Source organism: Bos indicus, chromosome 23 (genome assembly GCF_029378745.1).
Source record: "Bos indicus isolate NIAB-ARS_2022 breed Sahiwal x Tharparkar chromosome 23, NIAB-ARS_B.indTharparkar_mat_pri_1.0, whole genome shotgun sequence".
Lineage (NCBI taxonomy): Eukaryota > Metazoa > Chordata > Mammalia > Artiodactyla > Bovidae > Bos > Bos indicus.
Window position 1 is genome coordinate 9,120,926 of NC_091782.1, and position 19,031 is coordinate 9,139,956.

General features: G+C 53.2%; 2 protein-coding genes and 1 long non-coding RNA gene across 5 annotated transcripts in view; 2 read left to right on the plus strand and 1 right to left on the minus strand.

Moving 5' to 3' along the window:
• SYNGAP1 (synaptic Ras GTPase activating protein 1) overlaps positions 1-9,811 on the plus strand; it is a 30,175-nt gene extending 20,364 nt beyond the window's left edge. Inside the window, exons 15-19 of one of the 3 annotated variants that reach the window (XM_070777832.1) lie at positions 250-1,327; positions 1,673-1,846; positions 2,949-3,160; positions 4,230-4,320; positions 7,918-9,811. In XM_070777832.1, the coding sequence (XP_070633933.1) occupies positions 250-1,327; positions 1,673-1,846; positions 2,949-3,160; positions 4,230-4,320; positions 7,918-8,064 (1,702 nt within the window). In that variant the 3' untranslated portion in view covers positions 8,065-9,811. Of the gene's footprint in view, positions 1-249; positions 1,328-1,672; positions 1,847-2,948; positions 3,161-4,229; positions 4,321-5,179; positions 5,260-7,917 lie in introns of those variants that run through there. The other 2 variants (XM_070777833.1, XM_070777834.1) reach the window with 2 other exon arrangements.
• On the minus strand, positions 5,997-10,462 carry LOC139178933 (uncharacterized). Its single transcript, XR_011563339.1, has 3 exons — positions 10,114-10,462; positions 7,641-7,743; positions 5,997-6,118 (listed from the first exon to the last, which is right to left on the minus strand). It is a non-coding gene; the product is annotated as an uncharacterized lncRNA (long non-coding RNA).
• Positions 10,463-10,581: 119 nt separating this feature from the next.
• On the plus strand, positions 10,582-13,603 carry ZBTB9 (zinc finger and BTB domain containing 9). The gene is made up of 2 exons (XM_019985236.2): positions 10,582-10,845; positions 11,101-13,603. Exon 2 carries the CDS (start codon positions 11,107-11,109, stop codon positions 12,490-12,492), a length of 1,386 nt encoding a protein of 461 aa, XP_019840795.1. The 5' UTR covers positions 10,582-10,845; positions 11,101-11,106; the 3' UTR covers positions 12,493-13,603.
• The last annotated feature ends 5,428 nt before the right edge of the window (positions 13,604-19,031 follow it).

The following is a 19,031-nucleotide window of genomic DNA, read 5'->3' on the forward strand; positions in this document are numbered from 1 at the left end:
CCTTCTCCATCCCTCATCTCCCCAGCGTCTGCCCAGACCCGGCCTCATCCCTCCTCCTGCTGCCCCATCTGCCCCTGCTGCCGGAGGCCCGTCCCACCCTGTTCCTCTCGCACCTCTGCCCCCTGCCCGCCGCCCTCTCTTCCTGCCCTGTGGCCCCCTCTTCACCCCAGGCCTTCACTGACCACAGAGGCTCACCTGCCGGTGGCCCGCTCTGACCTCCCACTCGTGTGCTCCCTTCCCTTCCCACAGCTCTATGGACATGGCTCGCCTCCCCTCCCCAACCAAGGAGAAGCCCCCGCCACCACCGCCTGGTGGGGGGAAAGACCTGTTCTATGTCAGTCGCCCACCCCTGGCCCGGTCCTCCCCCGCCTACTGCACGAGCAGCTCGGACATCACAGAGCCGGAGCAGAAGATGCTGAGTGTCAACAAGAGTGTCTCCATGCTGGACCTGCAGGGCGACGGGCCCGGCGGCCGCCTCAACAGCAGCAGCGTGTCCAACCTGGCAGCTGTTGGGGACCTGCTGCACTCGAGCCAGGCCTCCCTGACCGCGGCTTTGGGGCTGCGGCCTGCGCCTGCTGGCCGCCTCTCCCAGGGGAGCGGCTCGTCCATCACCGCGGCCGGCATGCGCCTCAGCCAGATGGGCGTCACCACAGACGGTGTCCCTGCCCAGCAACTGCGCATCCCCCTCTCCTTCCAGAATCCTCTCTTCCACATGGCCGCTGATGGGCCAGGCCCCCCAGGGGGCCACGCAGGGGGCGGCGGCCACGCCCCACCCTCCTCCCACCACCACCACCACCACCACCACCACCACCGAGGCGGAGAGCCCCCAGGGGACACCTTTGCCCCGTTCCACGGCTACAGCAAGAGCGAGGACCTCTCCTCAGGGGTCCCTAAGCCCCCTGCCGCTTCCATCCTTCACAGCCACAGCTACAGTGATGAGTTTGGACCCTCTGGCACTGACTTCACCCGTCGGCAGCTCTCACTCCAGGACAACCTGCAGCACATGCTGTCCCCTCCCCAGATCACCATTGGTCCCCAGAGGCCTGTCCCCTCAGGGCCTGCAGGCGGGAGCGGTGGTGGGGGCAGTGGTGGGGGCGGCGGGGGCCAGCCGCCCCCGTTGCAGAGGGGCAAGTCTCAGCAGTTGACAGTCAGCGCTGCCCAGAAACCTCGGCCGTCCAGTGGGAACCTGCTGCAGTCGCCAGAGCCGAGTTATGGCCCTGCCCGCCCACGGCAGCAGAGCCTCAGCAAGGAGGGCAGCATCGGGGGCGGCGGGGGCAGCGGTGGTGGTGGCGGCGGCGGGGGGCTCAAGCCCTCCATCACCAAGCAGGTAGGACGGGCGGGAGGGCTGGCAGGGCAGTGAGCGGGAGGGGAGGAGGAGGAGATGGGTCGAGGGGAGCACAACATTCTGTGGTCTGAAGTCACAGTTTTCTCACCTCCTTTCGTTCATTAAGCAAAGTGCACAGAGGGCCTGCTTTGCTCCATGTGCTGTTCTGGGCACTGTGTGCTTGTCAGTTAACAGACAGGCCTCCCTGCCCTCTTGGGGCTCCCAGGGCAGATGTGATGAGAACAGCATTCATGAGGGGATCAGTCGGGGGACTCCCATTTCCTTGGGCCGTGCTCCCTGCCTTTCAAAGCGCCCACCTCCTTCCGCCTTCCCTCTCCCCTGCCCCAGCACTCCCAGACGCCGTCCACGCTGAACCCCACGATGCCGGCCTCCGAGCGGACGGTGGCCTGGGTCTCCAACATGCCTCACCTGTCGGCTGACATTGAGAGTGCCCACATCGAGCGGGAAGAGTACAAACTCAAGGAGTATTCCAAGTCTATGGACGAGAGCCGACTGGACAGGGTACGGGGGGCCCTCCCCACCCTGAGCCCTGTCATTACCCACAGGGCAGGCTTCTAGTCCCTTCCAAGGGCAACACCTGGGGCCAAGTAGTTATGAGAAGAAAGGACAAAGACCCGATCCCTTCTGAGAAGCCCTCATTCTTTCAGGGGATGCAAGATACAATCAGTCCATTGAAAAGCCCTGTTCAGCTCTGTTTTGTGGGTTCCACACATGGTAGATTGTCGGGGGAAGCATGCTCTGTATTAGACCGCCTCTGTGTTCCTCCCCAGGGAGAGCATAAGCCCTGGGTTCTGTGACTTCTCAGGAGGGGAGTCACTGCAGTAGCAGTGGGAGCTGAGCCACTGGGCGAGGGCAGGGCAGTTACACCACGAGCCATGCACGGCTTCCCCCATCACTGTCCCACAGGCTCCGGTGACGGGTAGCCATCAGAGGTCTCGTGCAGGAAAGTGGCGCACGTGGGGAAGACTGTCCAGACTCTCAGCTGCCGGTGGCCCCAAGCAAAAGTTAGCCGAAGCTCTGGCCTTTACTCGCTTAGCAGAAAGCTGCTTGGGAGCCATTGCTTCAAGGACCCTGAAGAAGAGGGTGACTGCAGGGTTAGATTGTACATACAGGATACATGATTCCAACCTGGGGAGCAGAGAGGGTTTTGGGGAGAAGTAGTCTGAGCAAAGAAAAACGTTGGGATTGATGTAGATAGACTTGCGCTAAGAGAATATCTCTAGGCCTATTATAAACTATTTCCAGCACCATTTAACAAACCAAGGGCAAAGTGCCTTCCGCCTGTGTCCGTGAGTCTGTCTAGGCTTCGGTGTTGGTTTTCCTGTGTCCAGGTGCACGCGTGAGGGCATGTGTATACCTCTAGGATGGGGGAGTCCACGGTCTTGTTACGTCTTGACAGAGCCTCAGCCCCATGTGAGGACTTTCTTAAAAGTGTGTGTGTGAGAGAGAGGTAGGGGGGCAGATCAAGAGCCAGGGAACAGCTGGAGGAGACTGGTGAGGATCCCTCACCACACGGTGCTGTGCTTAGCAGGCAGGGTAGAGGCTGGGTGCACGGTCAGGCCCAGCCCCCCTCACAGTGCGGGGTCGTGTGCCCGGCGGGCAGGTGAAGGAGTATGAGGAGGAGATCCACTCGCTGAAGGAGCGGCTGCACATGTCCAACCGGAAGCTGGAGGAGTATGAGCGGAGATTGCTGTCCCAGGAAGAGCAGACCAGCAAAATCCTGATGCAGTATCAGGCCCGGCTGGAGCAGAGCGAGAAGAGGCTACGGCAGCAGCAGGTGGAGAAGGACTCCCAGATCAAGAGTATCATCGGCAGGTGAGGAGCGGCCCGGGGAGGGCTGGTAAGGAAAAGCCTGAGGCTGAAGAGGGTCAGCGAACCCCGCCTCCAGTCCCACCCACTCCCCCAGCTCAGGACACCTGGAGGAAAGCCCAGGGCCCTCCTAGGGATGCCACCTCCTCCACCATTTACCAGATCAAGAGAAATCTCATGCTTAGTGCATTAAATGTCCCTTTACTAAACGTTGCTCTCTCTCCTAGTAGAGTAATGTCTGAAGCCCTTAGAAATGTACCTCTTACTGTCCAGCCATCTCTGTGTGTCTGGACTGGCCTAGGCTGGGACTCCCCACTGGTTATTCTCAAGCCAGCCTATGATGCTCACCCCAAATCTAAGCAGAGGTCCCTTAGCCACAGTGGCCCCTGACCTTCCCATCCTGGAGAGGTGTTCCATCCTGGAGTGAACGATGCTCGCTCTCCCTTGCGCTCTGCCAAGCCCTGAGCTCCAGAGGAAGTGTCTCAACAAGGGGTCAGTTAGCTTGAGAGCTGGGTAGGACCCCACACCCCACTCCAACCAGGGCCAGTTCCATTGCCATCTATTCTCAGTGTATTTTTCAGGAAGATTAATTAGAAAAGCTTGACTTGAAACTTTTTTGCAAACCACTACTGTGATATCCTTTATGAGAAATCACCTTGAGAACCTTCTTTGAAGGTAGAGAGAAGCTGGGAATGATGATTGTAGAGACCCTCTTGGGCCAAGGGTGTCCAGGGGCTGCTCTGGAGACAGTCTCGGTTCCGTGAGGTGGCGTAGGGGATGGAGGAGCCAGATCTTCAGCTGCAGTGTCTGCGGAAGGGCCTGCTCATGGATAGAGTGCTGAGTGCTGTGTGCCTGGTCGGGGGGGGGGGGGTGCTCCCAGGGCACAGAGGTCCTCCTTAGCAGAGAGATGCAAGCATTCCAGAAAGCGGGTCGGAGGAATGGAGGGATTCTAAGTGCAGGGGAGAAAAGTGCCAAAGCTTCTCGAGAGAGTGGCAGGGCCCCCAGGGTCGGGATCTCCCTGGGCAGGCTCCCCGCCTGTGCCCGCCACTAACCCCACTGAAGCCCGTCCCTTCAGGCTGATGCTGGTGGAGGAGGAGCTGCGCCGGGACCACCCCACCATGGCTGAGCCGCTGCCCGAACCCAAGAAGAGGCTGCTCGACGCTCAGGTGGAAATTACAATGTCATTTATCTTCTCCGTGTCCCATCCCCATCCATCCCACTGTCCTTCGTGCGGTCACTGCGCCAGCCACCCCGGGCCCATTGCCGCCGTCTCTCCTGTCGTCCTCCGTTCATCCAGCGGCTGCTCCCGGCCGTCCCCGCGACCCCATCTTCATCCCGTCGTCTGTGCCTTCGTCACTCCCGGCAGTGTCAGCCCCCACCCTGCCCTGTGCCTCCCCACCCTGCCTCCCCTACTCAGCCGCATTTCAGGACCTCCAGCCAGAACCTCAGCCTCTCTGCCCCCAGACCTGAGTCCTGGCCCCGGCCCCTTCTGGGCTGGCCCCCGAAAAAGTCAGGGGGCACAGTCTCCCCACGCCTCTCAGGCCAGGGGGCCGGAAGCGGTGCTTCACCAGCGCAGAGCCCCAGGCGCTAGGGGTGCTTGTGTCCTGGGCTCCAGCCGGTGCCCTGGGCGTGCTCGTCACCACTGCTTCCTGGGCCCCTCAGTTCTCCTTGTCTTTGACAGCTCGCTAGGCCTCTTCCCAGCTTCTGGGATCTTGAAGCCCACCCCCCGGCCCCACACTCTGAGCCCTCCCCTCCTGCCTGTGTTTAAAGCCCAGCCCGCCTTCTTCGGCCCTGCACCCCCTCTGGTCCTCATACCTGCCCAACTGCCCCAGCTCCCGCCATCCGCCCTCTCTCCCCGCAGCCAGCTTTTAGGACTTCCCTCCCGTCCTCTAACCCCTTGTTTCCCTCCCCCCAGTTCGGCTCACTTGCCCACCCGTGCTTCTCTCTCCTCTGCTCTGACCTCCAGGCTCCCCCCTAGAACCACCAAGGCTCCTGACCCCTTGACCCCACTCTCTCCCCCTGCAGCTCCTCATCAGGTAATTCTCCTGGTTCCGCTTTGACCACGGGCGGAGGACACAGGGGGAGGTGACTCCGGACCACTACAGGTTGGTCGTGAAGCCCACTCCCTCTGACTCTCCAGAGCCCCTCCCCGGTTCACGGCTGCTCCCCACACCTGAGGACCTCCCCAGATGCGACCCTCCGGACACCTGCACAGACCCATCTTCCCAGGCACTGCCCCAGAGCACTTCCCTGCCGCCTCCTAGAACTGTTCAGGGATCCCTGCCCCCTACCAAGCACTTTACCCTAGATGCCTGCACACCCCTAGATCACAGTGCCTCCCCACACCTCCCCCGACCCTGCCTCCTCCTCTAACCTCTCCAGTGTATGTCTGTCACCCCCCATTTCACCAAAGCGTTCTTGGGGGTTGGGACGTTGGGGTAGGGTTTGTTAAGGAGGGGTGGTGATGCTGGGTTGGGGGGGCGCTGGCTAAAGGGGCTGTGAGGCTGCAGCAGGTAGCCTGGGGTTTCCTCTTCCTTCTCCCTTCCTCTGGTTCTGTGGAGAGCTCTCCTTCCTTCCACCCCTCACCTGTTTCTCTTTTTCCTTCCCTACATCTGTGAGGTAGACAGCATCTGGGGCTCCTATTCGGCCCTGCTGGGTGGGAGTTAAGATTGTGTAGTTAATGCAGGGAGACTTTGGGGGGCTTGGAAAGGGTGCCATTCGGATGTCAAGACAGTAAGGGTGAGTGGAGCAAGGAGAAGGATCAAGAAAGGAGACCCTGATAGATGTTAGGATGTGGACCTGCCCACGTGGTGTGGGAGTTGGCAGTGGCAGGAGATGTCTTCCTAGATAAAATCATGGGCTGGGAGCCGTGCTGATTTCAGGCAGAGATGCTAGGTTGGCTGCTGATGCCATCCACTCCCCGTCTCTTGCTCCGCAGTGGCCTTGCTGGACACAGAACCCTACCTGAAAAGCCAGTAAATGGGAACTGTCAACCAGCGACATCACTTCTGAGAGGCTTTATTTTCTGCAGGATGGATCTGCAGTGGGCAGTGGCTCCTCACTCTGTAATTTTAACTCTCTGCCTGCCCAGTCTCTCTGTCAAAGTAGTTAGTGAGCTGAAAACAGATGCTGCCAGGCACCAGGGGCCCTCACCATTTAAAGGACTCCTGTGGCGAATTCTTTTGTAAAATGAATAATGGCACCCTAATTTATCTCCTTTCTAAATTTGGGTCCCTGAGGGTGTAGGGGGCATGCAGACAAGCAGAGGGAAGGGAGTCTGAGGTTTCCTTCCCCTGCTCTCCCGCCACACTCAGGATGCCCTACTGCACGTGACTTCCTCTCTCGCTGACTCCTGGAAAGTGTGGGAGATACTCCGTAGCTAAGAGGGCAGCTTTGCTTAAATCTTGGGTTTGGGTGACCTTCTGAGAGGTGAAGAAGACTAATCCGGGAGCTTCTGCCTGGAATGTTGTTAACGTCTTTAGCGATTCGGTCAGACACAGCTCGGTTGCTAGGCTTCAGTGCTGTATATCCCAGGAAATAACTTGGACACTTTTTATAAACCCCCTTCAGGTTTTGGTCCCTCTGCAACTCAACCATTAACATAAAAATTAATTTTATGTCTGTATTTTTAAAAGCCAAATGAGCGACCTGAAGCATAGAATACATGGTGTTCTCCGCTCCCAGCAGAGGAACAGAAGCCAGAGCTGAGGGGAGGAGACAGGAGTTGGTCCAGGAAGGGTAGGAAGCGGTAGAATAGGACCAGGGGTGGGAGTCCCGCTCACCCTGTAACTGGGAGCCCAGGGTGAGGGAACGAAAGGAATGTGGGGGTGGAGAGGAACGAAGTCCTTCTGCTTCCTGGGGACGCAGAGCTTGGGGCATGCTGCGTCTCTGCAGGAGCTCCTGGTCCTTCCTTTCTGACATCAGCATGAGAGAGAGGCAGCCCTCCCACAGTATTTTTCCCTTCCCACATTACTTCCCTGAATCCTGTTCCTTCACCCCAGTACAGTTAAACCTCTCTAATTTAGAATGTTGTATTTGAGGAGATGGCCACTCTGAATAAGTGACAAAACTGAATGACAGTATCTGTTTAATGAAATGCATGTCTTCAGAATATATACAGTAAGTAGAACTCCATGAACGAGGCTTTTCCACTCGAGGCCCTCAGGGAGCATGTGTTAATGAATGGATAGGATTGAAAAGCCTATTTTCTGATATAGATTAAATATTCCCTCCCACAGACATGTTTCTACTATTAATTTGCTTAGCACACTCTTTCTTCACAGATAAAGGAAAACTCAAGCCAGTTTTTGTTCAAATTATGAAAAAATTCCAGTCCATGGGGGTTTGGATTAATGAGGTTTTGCTGTACTGCCTTTCCTTGTTCCCTCTGCACTAAGTTCCCACCTCAGGTTGGTGGTGGCCTGGGAGGGGGCCCTGGGCAGTGGAAGGTGCCAGGGTTAGCTTGGGGGTGAGATAGGAAACTGACCTCTTTTGAAATGGGTTCCTGGTGTGACTCCTGGGGTTGAAGGCCCCAGTTAGGAGTCGGGGTGAGAGTCTCTTCTCCCTGATTCCAGATGATGTACCTTCTCCTGCAGGTGAGAACAAACGAGGAGGATGTGGGTGGGAGGGGTCTCCTTGGGGAAGGGGGTGGGACAGTTGGTGGAGGGGGCCGGCTCTGGGGGAGGCCACTGCTTGGGGGCTGGCAGCCAGGCCCCCGCGAAGCGTCTCAATAAGTCCGCGCTCTCCTCTTTGGTATCTTGCAGGAGAGGCAGCTTCCCCCCTTGGGTCCAACAAACCCGCGTGTGACGCTGGCCCCACCTTGGAACGGCCTGGCCCCCCCAGCCCCACCTCCCCCACCCCGGCTGCAGATCACTGAGAACGGCGAGTTCCGAAACACCGCAGACCACTAGCCCACCCAGCATCTCAGACCTCCTCCTCCCTCCCTGTGCACCCCACCCTGGAACGGCACCAACCACCAGGACTGGACGTCGCCGAGGGACAGCGGGATCGCCTCCTTGAACGCCTCCTTGCGGGGCACCAGTCCCCCACCCCCACTGCACCATTTCTGGGAGGGAGAGCGGGGACCCTCAGCTGCCCCCTTTTCCTTCCTGCTGGGGTGCTGTCCCCTGTGACCCCAAGGACCCTTGCCCCAGGACACAGACCCCTTCACTCCGGGGTGCTATCCCCATCCTCTGCCTCATCGTTCCCCTGAGCACTGGGGGACAGACCCTCACCCCCACCCTGGGGGTGCGGCACCTCCAAACTTTCAACTTCAGGGTGATTTTTTAGCAGTAACCAGAGCTGACAATCTAACTCCCCTCCACCGCCCCATTTTGGCCTCCCCTGTCCCCCTTGTTACGGGGAGGGGACCCCAGGTGAGGGGGTCCTATTACCCCTTGATTTCTCAGGAGCGTCTGGGGGGGCTCAGCACGCACAAACTCCTTCTCCTCCTACCACTCTCAAATACTCTCCCTCCCCACCCAGAACCCAGATGGGGTGGAGGGGCCACCGGGGCAGGGAGGGGGCGGCAAAGGGGGAATGGGACTTGTCTCCCTTTCTTCCCATACCTGATCTGCTCTTGGCTGGTCCCAGAGCGGGGTGAGGGGGCTCAGGCCCCCCCCTCCCCCAGTGTGTTGGGTGGGGTGGAACTGAGGTTCAGGGGAGGGATTAGGGTTTAGGAGGGGGGTGTATGTTGGGGAGGACAGACTAGCTGATCTGCCCTACCCTGACACACACAGCCCCCCTGCCCCCCACCCTTGGTCTCTACTCCCAGGGGGAGGGGGGAACTTACTCTAGGAAAAGCCATGTCTCTCTCCCCCAGGGAAGGGGGACCTGTGTTGGAGGAGGGGTGTTGGGGGCCCCCTTCCATGACTCTGTCCCCTGGGGGAGGTAGGACAGGGCTGGGCTTCCCTCTCATCCTCCCCCCCCCAATCTCCCTCCACATCTCTCCCTCCCGCCAGCTCCACAATTTTTCGGTGTTTCTCTGTACATAGCTCTCTGGCGGGATAGGGGAGGTAGGATGGATGGGGTTTGGGGTGGGTCGGTCATAGGAGGAGAGAAGGCCCTCCTTGGCACCCCCTCTTCCCTGACTGCTGTCCTCTACCCAGCCTTGCCCCCTCATCCCTTCTTGCGTTTGGTATTGAGACTTCTCGGACTCCACCCTTCTTTCTTTTGTATGGACAGTTCCCCTTCAGTCCCATCCCCCTACACACAGACACCCAGCCGGGGCCAAATTTATACTTATATAAAAGTTGTAAATATGTGAAATTTTATCCCTGTGCCCTTCCTTGCTTTCCCAACCTCAGACCCTACCCCTGGACCCCCTTTCCTCTTCTGTTCTTTGGCTGTTGTAATTATCTGGGATTTGTACTGTACATATCCGGGGTGTGTGTGTGTGGGCTGGGGGCAACCCCTCTGTACAGCGCTTCCTGGCCCCCTCCCCACCACGATTCTCTCTCCCCTCATAAGGGTAGGGAGATGTTCTTCCTACCTGTTTTATTTTGTTTTCTCGTTCTCCCTCCCCACCCCACCCCACCCCCAGCCTACTCTCTTCCCCCACCACTGCCCCTTTTCTTCCACTCCCAGCCCCATTTCCTTTTTTTCTGGAGTGTGTGGTGAAACAAAAATCATGTTTAATAAACGGAGATTGTTCTTTTATCGCGGTGCTGACTTTCCTAGTCTCGGACCTCCGGGAGGATCAGCATGGTGACAGGAACTGCTTTCTGAGAGGAAGCTGACAGCTTGGGAGAAATTCTGTATCCTTGTGTGCCGCCATAGTCTTGGCCCTAGAATATCGCTCTCCCAACCAGCACTGTAGAGTAGGGGTTTTGCACAGGCCAAATTTCCCCCATGTGTCTCACCACTGCGCCACTTAACCCCAAGAATAAAGAGGTTAAGGAACAGCAGCAGTATCTGATAAAACACAAGTGTACATCTACATGTCCCTTAAAAATAATTACCTAGAAGTGAAGATTATTTCATTGTTGGTTAAAGTGCTCCCGTACGGAACGGAGGAAAGAACTTGGTGCCTCAGCCTTGTGGAGTCGGCCTCTGGGCCAGCACTTGCCGTCTCGGCTTTCCCTGAGGAAAGGATGGGAACTCCTACCTCGCGGGTGGCAGGTCGGGGGAGGGGGCGTGGGATAGAAGGAGATGCGAACAATACCTAGCCCATATGCTAGGTGCCCTCTTAATCTCAGCACCTATCGGGGGCAGGCGTTGCATTTAATCACTGGCATGGCTCATTGGTCGCGCCCTCGGTACCGGCTGCGCCTTCTCATCCCTTCTGTGGCCTGGGCCCGGTCTACTGCCTCCCGCCCGCACCGCCTTCTAGCTGGCGTGACCAATCGACGTGAGGCTTGTAGGCCGGCGCCTTCCTATTGGCTGCCTCCCTGGCCCCGCCCAACTCCCCGGGGCCCACTTCCGGCGGGGAGGAGGTGGCTTCCGGCAGAGGCGGCGCGGTTGCTGCAGAGCCGCTCTGGACGCAGGACCGCGTGTGTATCCGTGGGGGCGTGGCGGCAGGAAGGGCCAAGTGGCTGGCGCTTGCGGTCCCCGGGTGCCTGCCAGGGAGTTGGACTCTGCGGGCACGTGAGTTGGGAAGCAGAACGGCGGGAAGAAGCCGACCGGGCCGGCGGGATCCGGCTCACGGCTGAAGGACCTCCTCCTCGCCACAGGCCCTGCAAGTTCAAGCCCCGGTTGGTGTTTTGTTGTGGTTTGTTTTAGTTTTCTCGGCGGGGGAGTGTGTGGGACTGTTCTGCCCGAACCACCGGCGACCGAAAAGTTCCCACACGTTGGGGTGCAGCGGAGGCGGACGTTGCTTGGGGAGATACGATTTTCCTTATCCAGAGCTTCTGTGACCCCCTCTTTCCTCCACAGCCCTCGTCGCGCAGGGGCTCTCCCCGCCCCCTCACCTCTTGTACCCGACCCTCTGGGGTCTTTTTCTTCCTCAGGAGGCCATGGATACCTCGACGCCTTTGCCTCCCGTAGCCCCCTCCCCAGCCTGCAACCCAGCCCCACGGACGATCCAGATCGAGTTCCCTCAGCACAGCTCTTTGCTGCTGGAGGCCCTGAACCGCCACAGGCTGGAGGGAAAGTTCTGTGACGTCTCTCTCCTGGTGCAGGGCCGCGAACTGAGGGCCCACAAAGCAGTGTTGGCCGCCGCTTCTCCTTACTTCCACGACAAACTACTTCTGGGGGATGCACCGCGTCTCACCCTACCCAACGTTATCGAAGCCGATGCCTTCGAGGGGCTGCTCCAGCTCATTTATTCGGGGCACCTCCGTCTGCCCCTGGATGCTCTCCCTGCGCACCTTCTTGTGGCCAGTGGCCTGCAGATGTGGCAAGTGGTAGATCAGTGCTCAGAGATCCTTAGAGAACTGGAAAACACCGGTGGTGGGATTTCATCCCGAGGAGCGACCCCTTTCCACACACTTCTTTCCACCACAGGAGGCTGGTGCATCCGCTCTTCCCCTTTCCAGACCCCGGCACAGTCTTCTCCTTCTACCCAGAGCCCGATTGGAGGGGAGGGGAGTGAACTGGGAGATGTGTTACAGCTTCAGGTTGAAGAGGAAGAGGAGGAAGATGAGGAGGACCAAGGGTCAGCAGCACCCTCTCAGACTCCTCAGCCTCAGAGAGAATCAGGGAGTTTTCCTCGCCCTCCTGTATCCCACCCCCTGCCCACATCCACTACTCCTTGCAGGCTTCCAGAGGGTGAGAGTGCCCCACCTGAGCCTCCCGCTCCTCATACTGCATTGCCCCCCAAAGTCTTCTACATCAAGCAGGAACCCTTTGAGTCCAAGGAGGAGATAGCAGGAGGCGGAAGTCAGTCTGTAGGAGCAAAGGAGGAGACCAAAGTGTTTCCAGCAGGGAACACTGAAGAGAATGGAGAACTAGGGTTCCTACTGCCCTCAGGAGCAGGGACAACATCTGGAGGAGGTGGTCCATCCTGGAAACCAGTGGATCTTCATGGGAATGAAATCCTATCAGGGGGTGGGGGACCTGGAGGAGCAGGGCAGGCTGTGCATGGGCCTGTGAAGCTAGGTGGCGCACCCCCTGCAGATGGAAAACGCTTTGGTTGTTTGTGTGGGAAGCGCTTTGCAGTGAAGCCAAAGCGCGACCGACACATCATGCTGACCTTCAGCCTTCGACCCTTTGGCTGTGGCATCTGCAACAAGCGTTTCAAGCTGAAGCACCATCTGACAGAGCATATGAAGACGCATGCTGGAGCCCTACATGCCTGTCCTCACTGTGGTCGCCGGTTCAGAGTCCATGCTTGTTTCCTTCGCCATAGGGACCTCTGCAAGGGTCAGGGCTGGGCCACTGCTCATTGGACTTACAAGTGATTGCTGAGGCCATATGCTAACTTTCAGGACAAGGGAGCCACTGCTGCTGCTGGATACTTATTACCCCTCACTACCACAGTACCCTGATCCTGTATCTTGATGTTGGTGTTGGTGGTTTTTCTTGGCTATACCTCGTAGCATGCCACCAGGGATTGAACTGCACCCCAGCAGTGGACAGTGCAGAGTCCTAACCACAGGACTAGCAGCAACGTCCCATATCTTGTTAATTATTCCACAAGGATAGATATATTACGGATCTCTTCTTGGGTGTGGGCCTCAACCTGACATATTTGCAAGTTTTTGCTAACTGTCCTACGGGAACTGGTTTACAGGCTGTAGATATACTGATCAGTTGCCTGTAATAGATCTTTTCGTACAGGAAACTGGATTAAATTTCCAATTAGAAGGTATTTGATGAGAGAGGAGTTAGAGCAAGAAAAATTATGATAAATGTTTAATTCAGTCTCTATGAGAAGTTAAGGGAGCTGGTCTCCATCTAGAGATGTGTTTGATTCAGAGTTCTAGTAATCCAGAGACTAAGCTCTAAGCTTTACTTTTCTCTCATCATTGCTGAAATTTTACGAGTAAAGGTCATCTTATATACTTTTTTTTTGTTATGATTTTCTGGAAACCCTTCAGTCTATAAATTACTTTCTCACCAGTAGGTACTTTTTCAACACCTTTATTTTGTATGTTGTAGTTGAGCACTTTAACAAATTGAGAATTCCATGAGTCACTTAGAACCCTCTTTAATAGAGGTATTCCCTCCACAGTCTGTGCCTCTTGTCTACCTTTGACCACCACTCATCACTCACATTGATCACAGGGACTGAAATGTGATCAGTGAACTCAGGAGATGGCCGCTGACCTAATACACTCTCAGGGTAGTGCCACTGCTCTGAACAAGAGGCCGAGGTTAGAGGGACTCAGGGCTGAGGTGGCACATGCTGAAAACTAGAGAAATAACTGCACAGTGGGACCATACCTCCTCCCTGTCCATCCTCACCCACATTACAGCCCCTTGGTCCACACATAGAAGGGTAGATGTTGGAATGGGGAGATTGTCGTAGTTCTCTTTATTTCTTCAAATAAACTTTGCCATGAAATCTAAGCTAACTGTGAACTGAATTGAGTCATTTATATGGGAGAGAACATGTGAAAACAGTTGCAAAGACCTGGATGTATTCCTTATGCAGCTGGGTTATGTCAGTGGGAAGAATCAGATAGTTTCACACTGATGCAGAGAACACAATCCTGAACATTGGTGGGCCAGATTCTCAGTCCTCACCTGCCTTTTTTTTTTTTTTTTTTTTTGAGGTGTGGGGTGTTACGTACCTTCTAACTGATTCTTTGGTTTTTTGTTGTTGTTTCTTTAGGGATTTTTCACATGATTTTATAATGTTGCCTCCTGACTGCATATATTATGTGTATTGTTTGGTTTGTTCAACATTTATTGCAAAGCACTGTATTCAACCCTGACTTACACTCTTAGCCTTGAAGAGTTTGCAGCTACTACCAAAGCTAGACATAATGACAATGTGGTATAGTAAGTCCATGATGGGGGACAGTACAAGCTACTGTAGTGGCACAAAGGAAGCTGAGTAAAGAACCTATTATAGATCACCAGAGGTTTCACAAAGACCACATTGCCAGAGTGTGGCAGTGGGGATAGGTGGCCGAATTGATGTGGAAATGGTGAGCATGAGAACTGTAGAGCCAAGACTGACAACCTTTGCCAAAGCAGGTACCTCGGAAGTTATTAGGTATGGAGCCTAAAGGGGCTAAAACTATGACCGTGGCTGAGAAGGTGAGTTCTAGCTGGGATCTGTCAGTCTTTCTAGAACCATCCCCACTATAAGGGCTGTGACCACACTGGGTACAGGGTCAGGGCTGGAGGCTGCCGCCCTTGGATCTACTGCCATGCCACCCACCTGTCATTCTTCGGCGCACATTCTGTGAGTGAGTGTATCTGTTGGCTAGGATCCTTGGATTGCAAGCAACGGACGCTGGCTCTGACTAGCCTTATCAAAACAGGAATCTGAAGGGTGGGGTGGCTCCTGGAACGGAAGGAAGGGCTAAAAGACCAGCCTTTGGAAGGATGAGACCTGGGTCAGCTCCAGGGCTTCAGGGAGCAGAAACTGGGGATTTCTTGAGGTCGTATGTTTTGGGAAGACCCAGTCAGTCTTATGTCTCGTGTCTCCCGTCTTATGATGAAATTTCCCAGGAGTGGACTCTGCCTCAGGGCCGCCCTCTGGCCAGAGCACGGTGACCATGCATTTCACTGAGGCAACAAGTCCTGGAATCCTCAAGGGTAAATTGAAGTTCTGGCACAGAAGAGTGGGGAAGGGGGCCCATCCAAAAACAGAGGTCCACCCATACAGTCTCCACATGTTTCCCATCTCGGGATCTGTAAAGCTTCAGGTATACCTAGCACTTAATAGATGTCTAGACATATAGCAGAATTGCCTCCTCCTGCTCCTTATTCCCCCCAGCTCTTTATTACTTCCTATGAAGCCCATTAAAACTCCATGTTAGAAGTTTTTTTTTTATCAAGTTATTAGAATTATAGAGAAATCGAGTTCCATGATGAAAGGTTGTGGTTTAAACTCACGTAAACGTGCACTTCTCTGCCTCTGTCTTTTCCTTTTTATAGTGGAGGAAATGTCCCTTCTACTGTGCACGGCTAGGCTCCTTGCCAGAGCCTTTGCTCTCTTAATTATCCTCTCTATCCTGTATCTTCACTCTTCTGTCTCTAGTTTCTCATTAACAGTTAATATGTTCATGGTATTGTGAGAATTAATACATGTAAAATGCTTAAAACAGTGCCTTGTACTCAGTAAATTCAATAAATGTCAGCTCTTATTATAGAGTGAGAGCATCAGTTCCCCACACTCAGGGATCAGTTCTCTCAGGGAGCATTCACATCCATAAAGGGAAAATGTTTTCAACTAAAAGGGAAATGAAGCATACAGCACTCAGTAAGGATTAGATGTTACCATTTTAATTACTGCCTTTCTCATAAATGCTAGTTTTTCAGGGCTCTTCCCCTGTCTTCTAACTTGATAAACTCCTGGATGATTTTATCCACTTTTCTGAGTTAAAGCATTTAAATACTGGTGACCCTTAGTTTTATATATCCAGTTTTCCTAACCCCCAAACCACTTAGATTCTTCCCTCTTTATTCCTTCAACAATAAGCGTCTACTGTATACCGGGCACTGATGAAAGCAGAAAGTATCACAAGGACTTGGGCCTGGATTTTTGCTTTAAGAGACAGATGTTTAAACCATTGTGTACATACTTCATAGATGGAAAGGAAATACAACAGGCAATAAGATGGAGAGTAACAGGAAAGGAAGGTATACTGTACATATTTATCTAGTATCCAAAGCAAAAGAAAGACCCAGACTGTTGCTCTAATGGTCCAGGAGCGAGTGACAAGAAGAAAGACAGAGCATGAAACCTGGTGCAAGGGGTCAGGGGACCTGTGGCCTCTATTGGACTGAGGTGCAGAGTCTACTCTGAGTCCAGCTTTTATTCATAACTGCAGACCTCAAGACTTTCTCAGATCTTATCTTTCTCAACACACAGGCCATATCAATCACATACTCCTAAACATCATGGACTACGCTGACACAGTCCAGATCTCCGTGTGTTTACCCCAGGCCATTCCCTTCTGGGCTGGTCTCGGGAGCCGTTAGCAAGTGCATGGGCAGCATTCATGCCTGACACGGACTGGGTGTTCCAAGGTCCACGCTTTCATGATCCCAGTCATAACCCCTTCTGGGTCTGACCCTGGGGTTTGTAACAAGGCTGTAATTCTAAGAAAGACATGAAAAATAATCATCAATATAGTTTCTTAATACATGCTGTTTTTCCAGGTACTATTTCTGTGAAATTTCTGAAGGCTGTGAAGTACATTATTAGGAATTCCCACTACACCAGACGTGCAAAACAGGGCAAGGAAAGTGGTTCCAGTTAAGTATTTAGCAGTTGTAAAGGCCAAGGAAGAGATAGGAGGTGTATTTGATGAGAGTGGGAACCTGGAGAGGAATGAGATGTTGTCTTAGTCCATTGTGGCATCTCTAACAGCACCACAGATGTGGTGACTTATAAACAAAAGAATTATTTCTCCCACTTCTGGAGGCTGGAGTCTAAGATCAAGTGCCAGAAGATTTGGTGTCATGAGGACCTGCTTCCTGACTCATATATCTTGCTGTATTTTTACACAGTGGAAACAGAAAGGGAGCTCTCTCTGAAGTCCCTTTTTTATAAGGGCACTAATCCCATTCATGAGGTCCTCACCTTCATGACCTAATCTCACCAATGCCCAGCCTTCTAATGACACCACTTTGGGGATGGGATTTTAACATGAATTTTGGGGAACATAAACATTCAGTTCATTGCAGATGTGATTGAAGAGGTGGACTGGACTATATGAAGCCTTGATTATGATAAGGAATTTGGATTTGATCCTAAATGCATTGAGAAAGCAATAAGGGGTTTAGGGAAATAATAATCTTTTCACATTTTAAAGAGATTCCGGGGCTTCCCTGTTGGCTCAGATGGTAAAGAATCTGCCTGCAATGCAAGAGACTCGGGTTCGATCCCTGGGTCAGGAAGATCCCCTGGAGAAGGGACTGAGTACCCACTCCAGTATTCTTGCCTGGAGAATTCCGTGGACAGAGAAGCCTTGTGGGCTTCAGTCCATGGGGTTGCAGAGTTGGACGTGAGTGAATAACTTCACACTTTCACTGGACTTCCCTGGTGGTCCAGTGGTAAAGACCATCTGCCAATGCAGTGGCCGTGGCTTCTGCCCCTGGTCCAGGAAGATCCCACAGGCCTTGGGGTAGCTAAGCCTGTGTGCGGCTACTGAGCCTGCGCTTGAGAGCCCGTGCTCGGCAGCAAGAGAAGCCACGGCGATGAGAAGACCGTGCACCTCAGAGAAAGCCAGGACGCAACAACAAAGACTCACTGAAGCCAAAAATAAATTTTATACAGAGGGCAAGAGCGGGAGCAGGGAGACCAATTAGACTATTTCATTAGTGCAGACAAGAAGTGAGTAAAAGCAGATATGGAGAGAAGGAGATGCATTAAAGTTACAATTTTTCGAGGCAGGACTGACACACAACATTTTAACAGCTTAATGTAGAGATTGTGGGAAAGTAAAATACCAAGATTTCTAGAGTTTTGGCTTGAATTAGAGGCCATTTAATGAGTGGGAGACAGGAATAGAACTTGGGAGAGATCACAAGCAGCTGGATGTATTGACAAGTGTTCTTCTAGACCAGGGGGTGGCAAACTTATTCTATAAGGGATCACATAGTAAATATCAAGCTTTACATGCCAAGAAGCAAAATCAAGGATATATAGGTACATAAATTAAGGAAAACACATTTCCACAATTTCTTTGTATTATTAACAAAATTCAAAATAATAATTGAGTACAAATTTTTGTTGTACAAGTCAGCTGCTTAATTGGGGATCAAAGTTACTGTTTCCTAGGACTTTCCAGGGTGATCCGGTGGTTAAGACTGTGCTTCCAGTGCAGAGGACATGGATTCAACCCCTGGTTGGGGAACTAAGGTCCCATGTGCTGCATGGTGCAGCTAAAAAAAAAATTAGAAGCAGTGTTTCCTATCATTATAATCAACTGCAAGCATTCATCTGTTAGTGCTGATCTATAGTGAGATTTTTTATATTTGATCTTTGAAAATGTCTTCACATAGGTAATACTGCCAGAACTGGTATCAGTCTAAGAGCATGTGATTTTAATTGAGCATATTCATCACTTGAAAGGCATTTATAGACTTCTATCATTTATATTCTTTTGATAACTTGCCTTTTATCATATCATTACATTGTCAATTCAGTTCAGTTTAGTCACTCAAGTCATGTCCAACTGTTCACAGCCCCATGGACTGCAGCACGACAGGCTTCCCTGTCCATAACAAACTGCTGGAGCTTGCTCAAACTCATGTCCATTGAGTTGGTGATGCCATCCAACCATCTCTTCCTCTGTTGTCTCTTCTCCTGCCTTCAATCTTTCCCAGCATCAGGGTCTTTTCCAGTAAGTCAGTTCTTCTCATCAGGTCGCCAAAGTATTGGAGTTTCAGCTTCAGCATCAGTCCTTGCAATGAATAATCAGGACTGATTTCCTTTAGGATTGACTGGTTGGACCTCCTTGCAGTCCAAGAGACTCGAGTCTTTTCCAACAGCACAGTTCAAAAGCATCAGTTCTTCGGCGCTCAGCCTTCTTTATGGCCCAACTCTCACAGCTATACATGACTACTGGAACAACCATCACTTTGACCATATGGACCTTTGTTGGCAAAGTAATGTCTGTTTTTTAGTATGCTATCTAGGTTTGTCATAGCTTTTCTTCCAAGAAGCAAGCGTCTTTTAATTTCACGGCTGCAGTCACTATCTGGAGTGATTTTGGGGCTCAAGAAAATAAAGTCTGTCACTGTTTCCATTGTTACCTCGTATATTTGCCATTAAGTGATGGAACTGGATGCCATGATCTTAGTTTTTTGAATG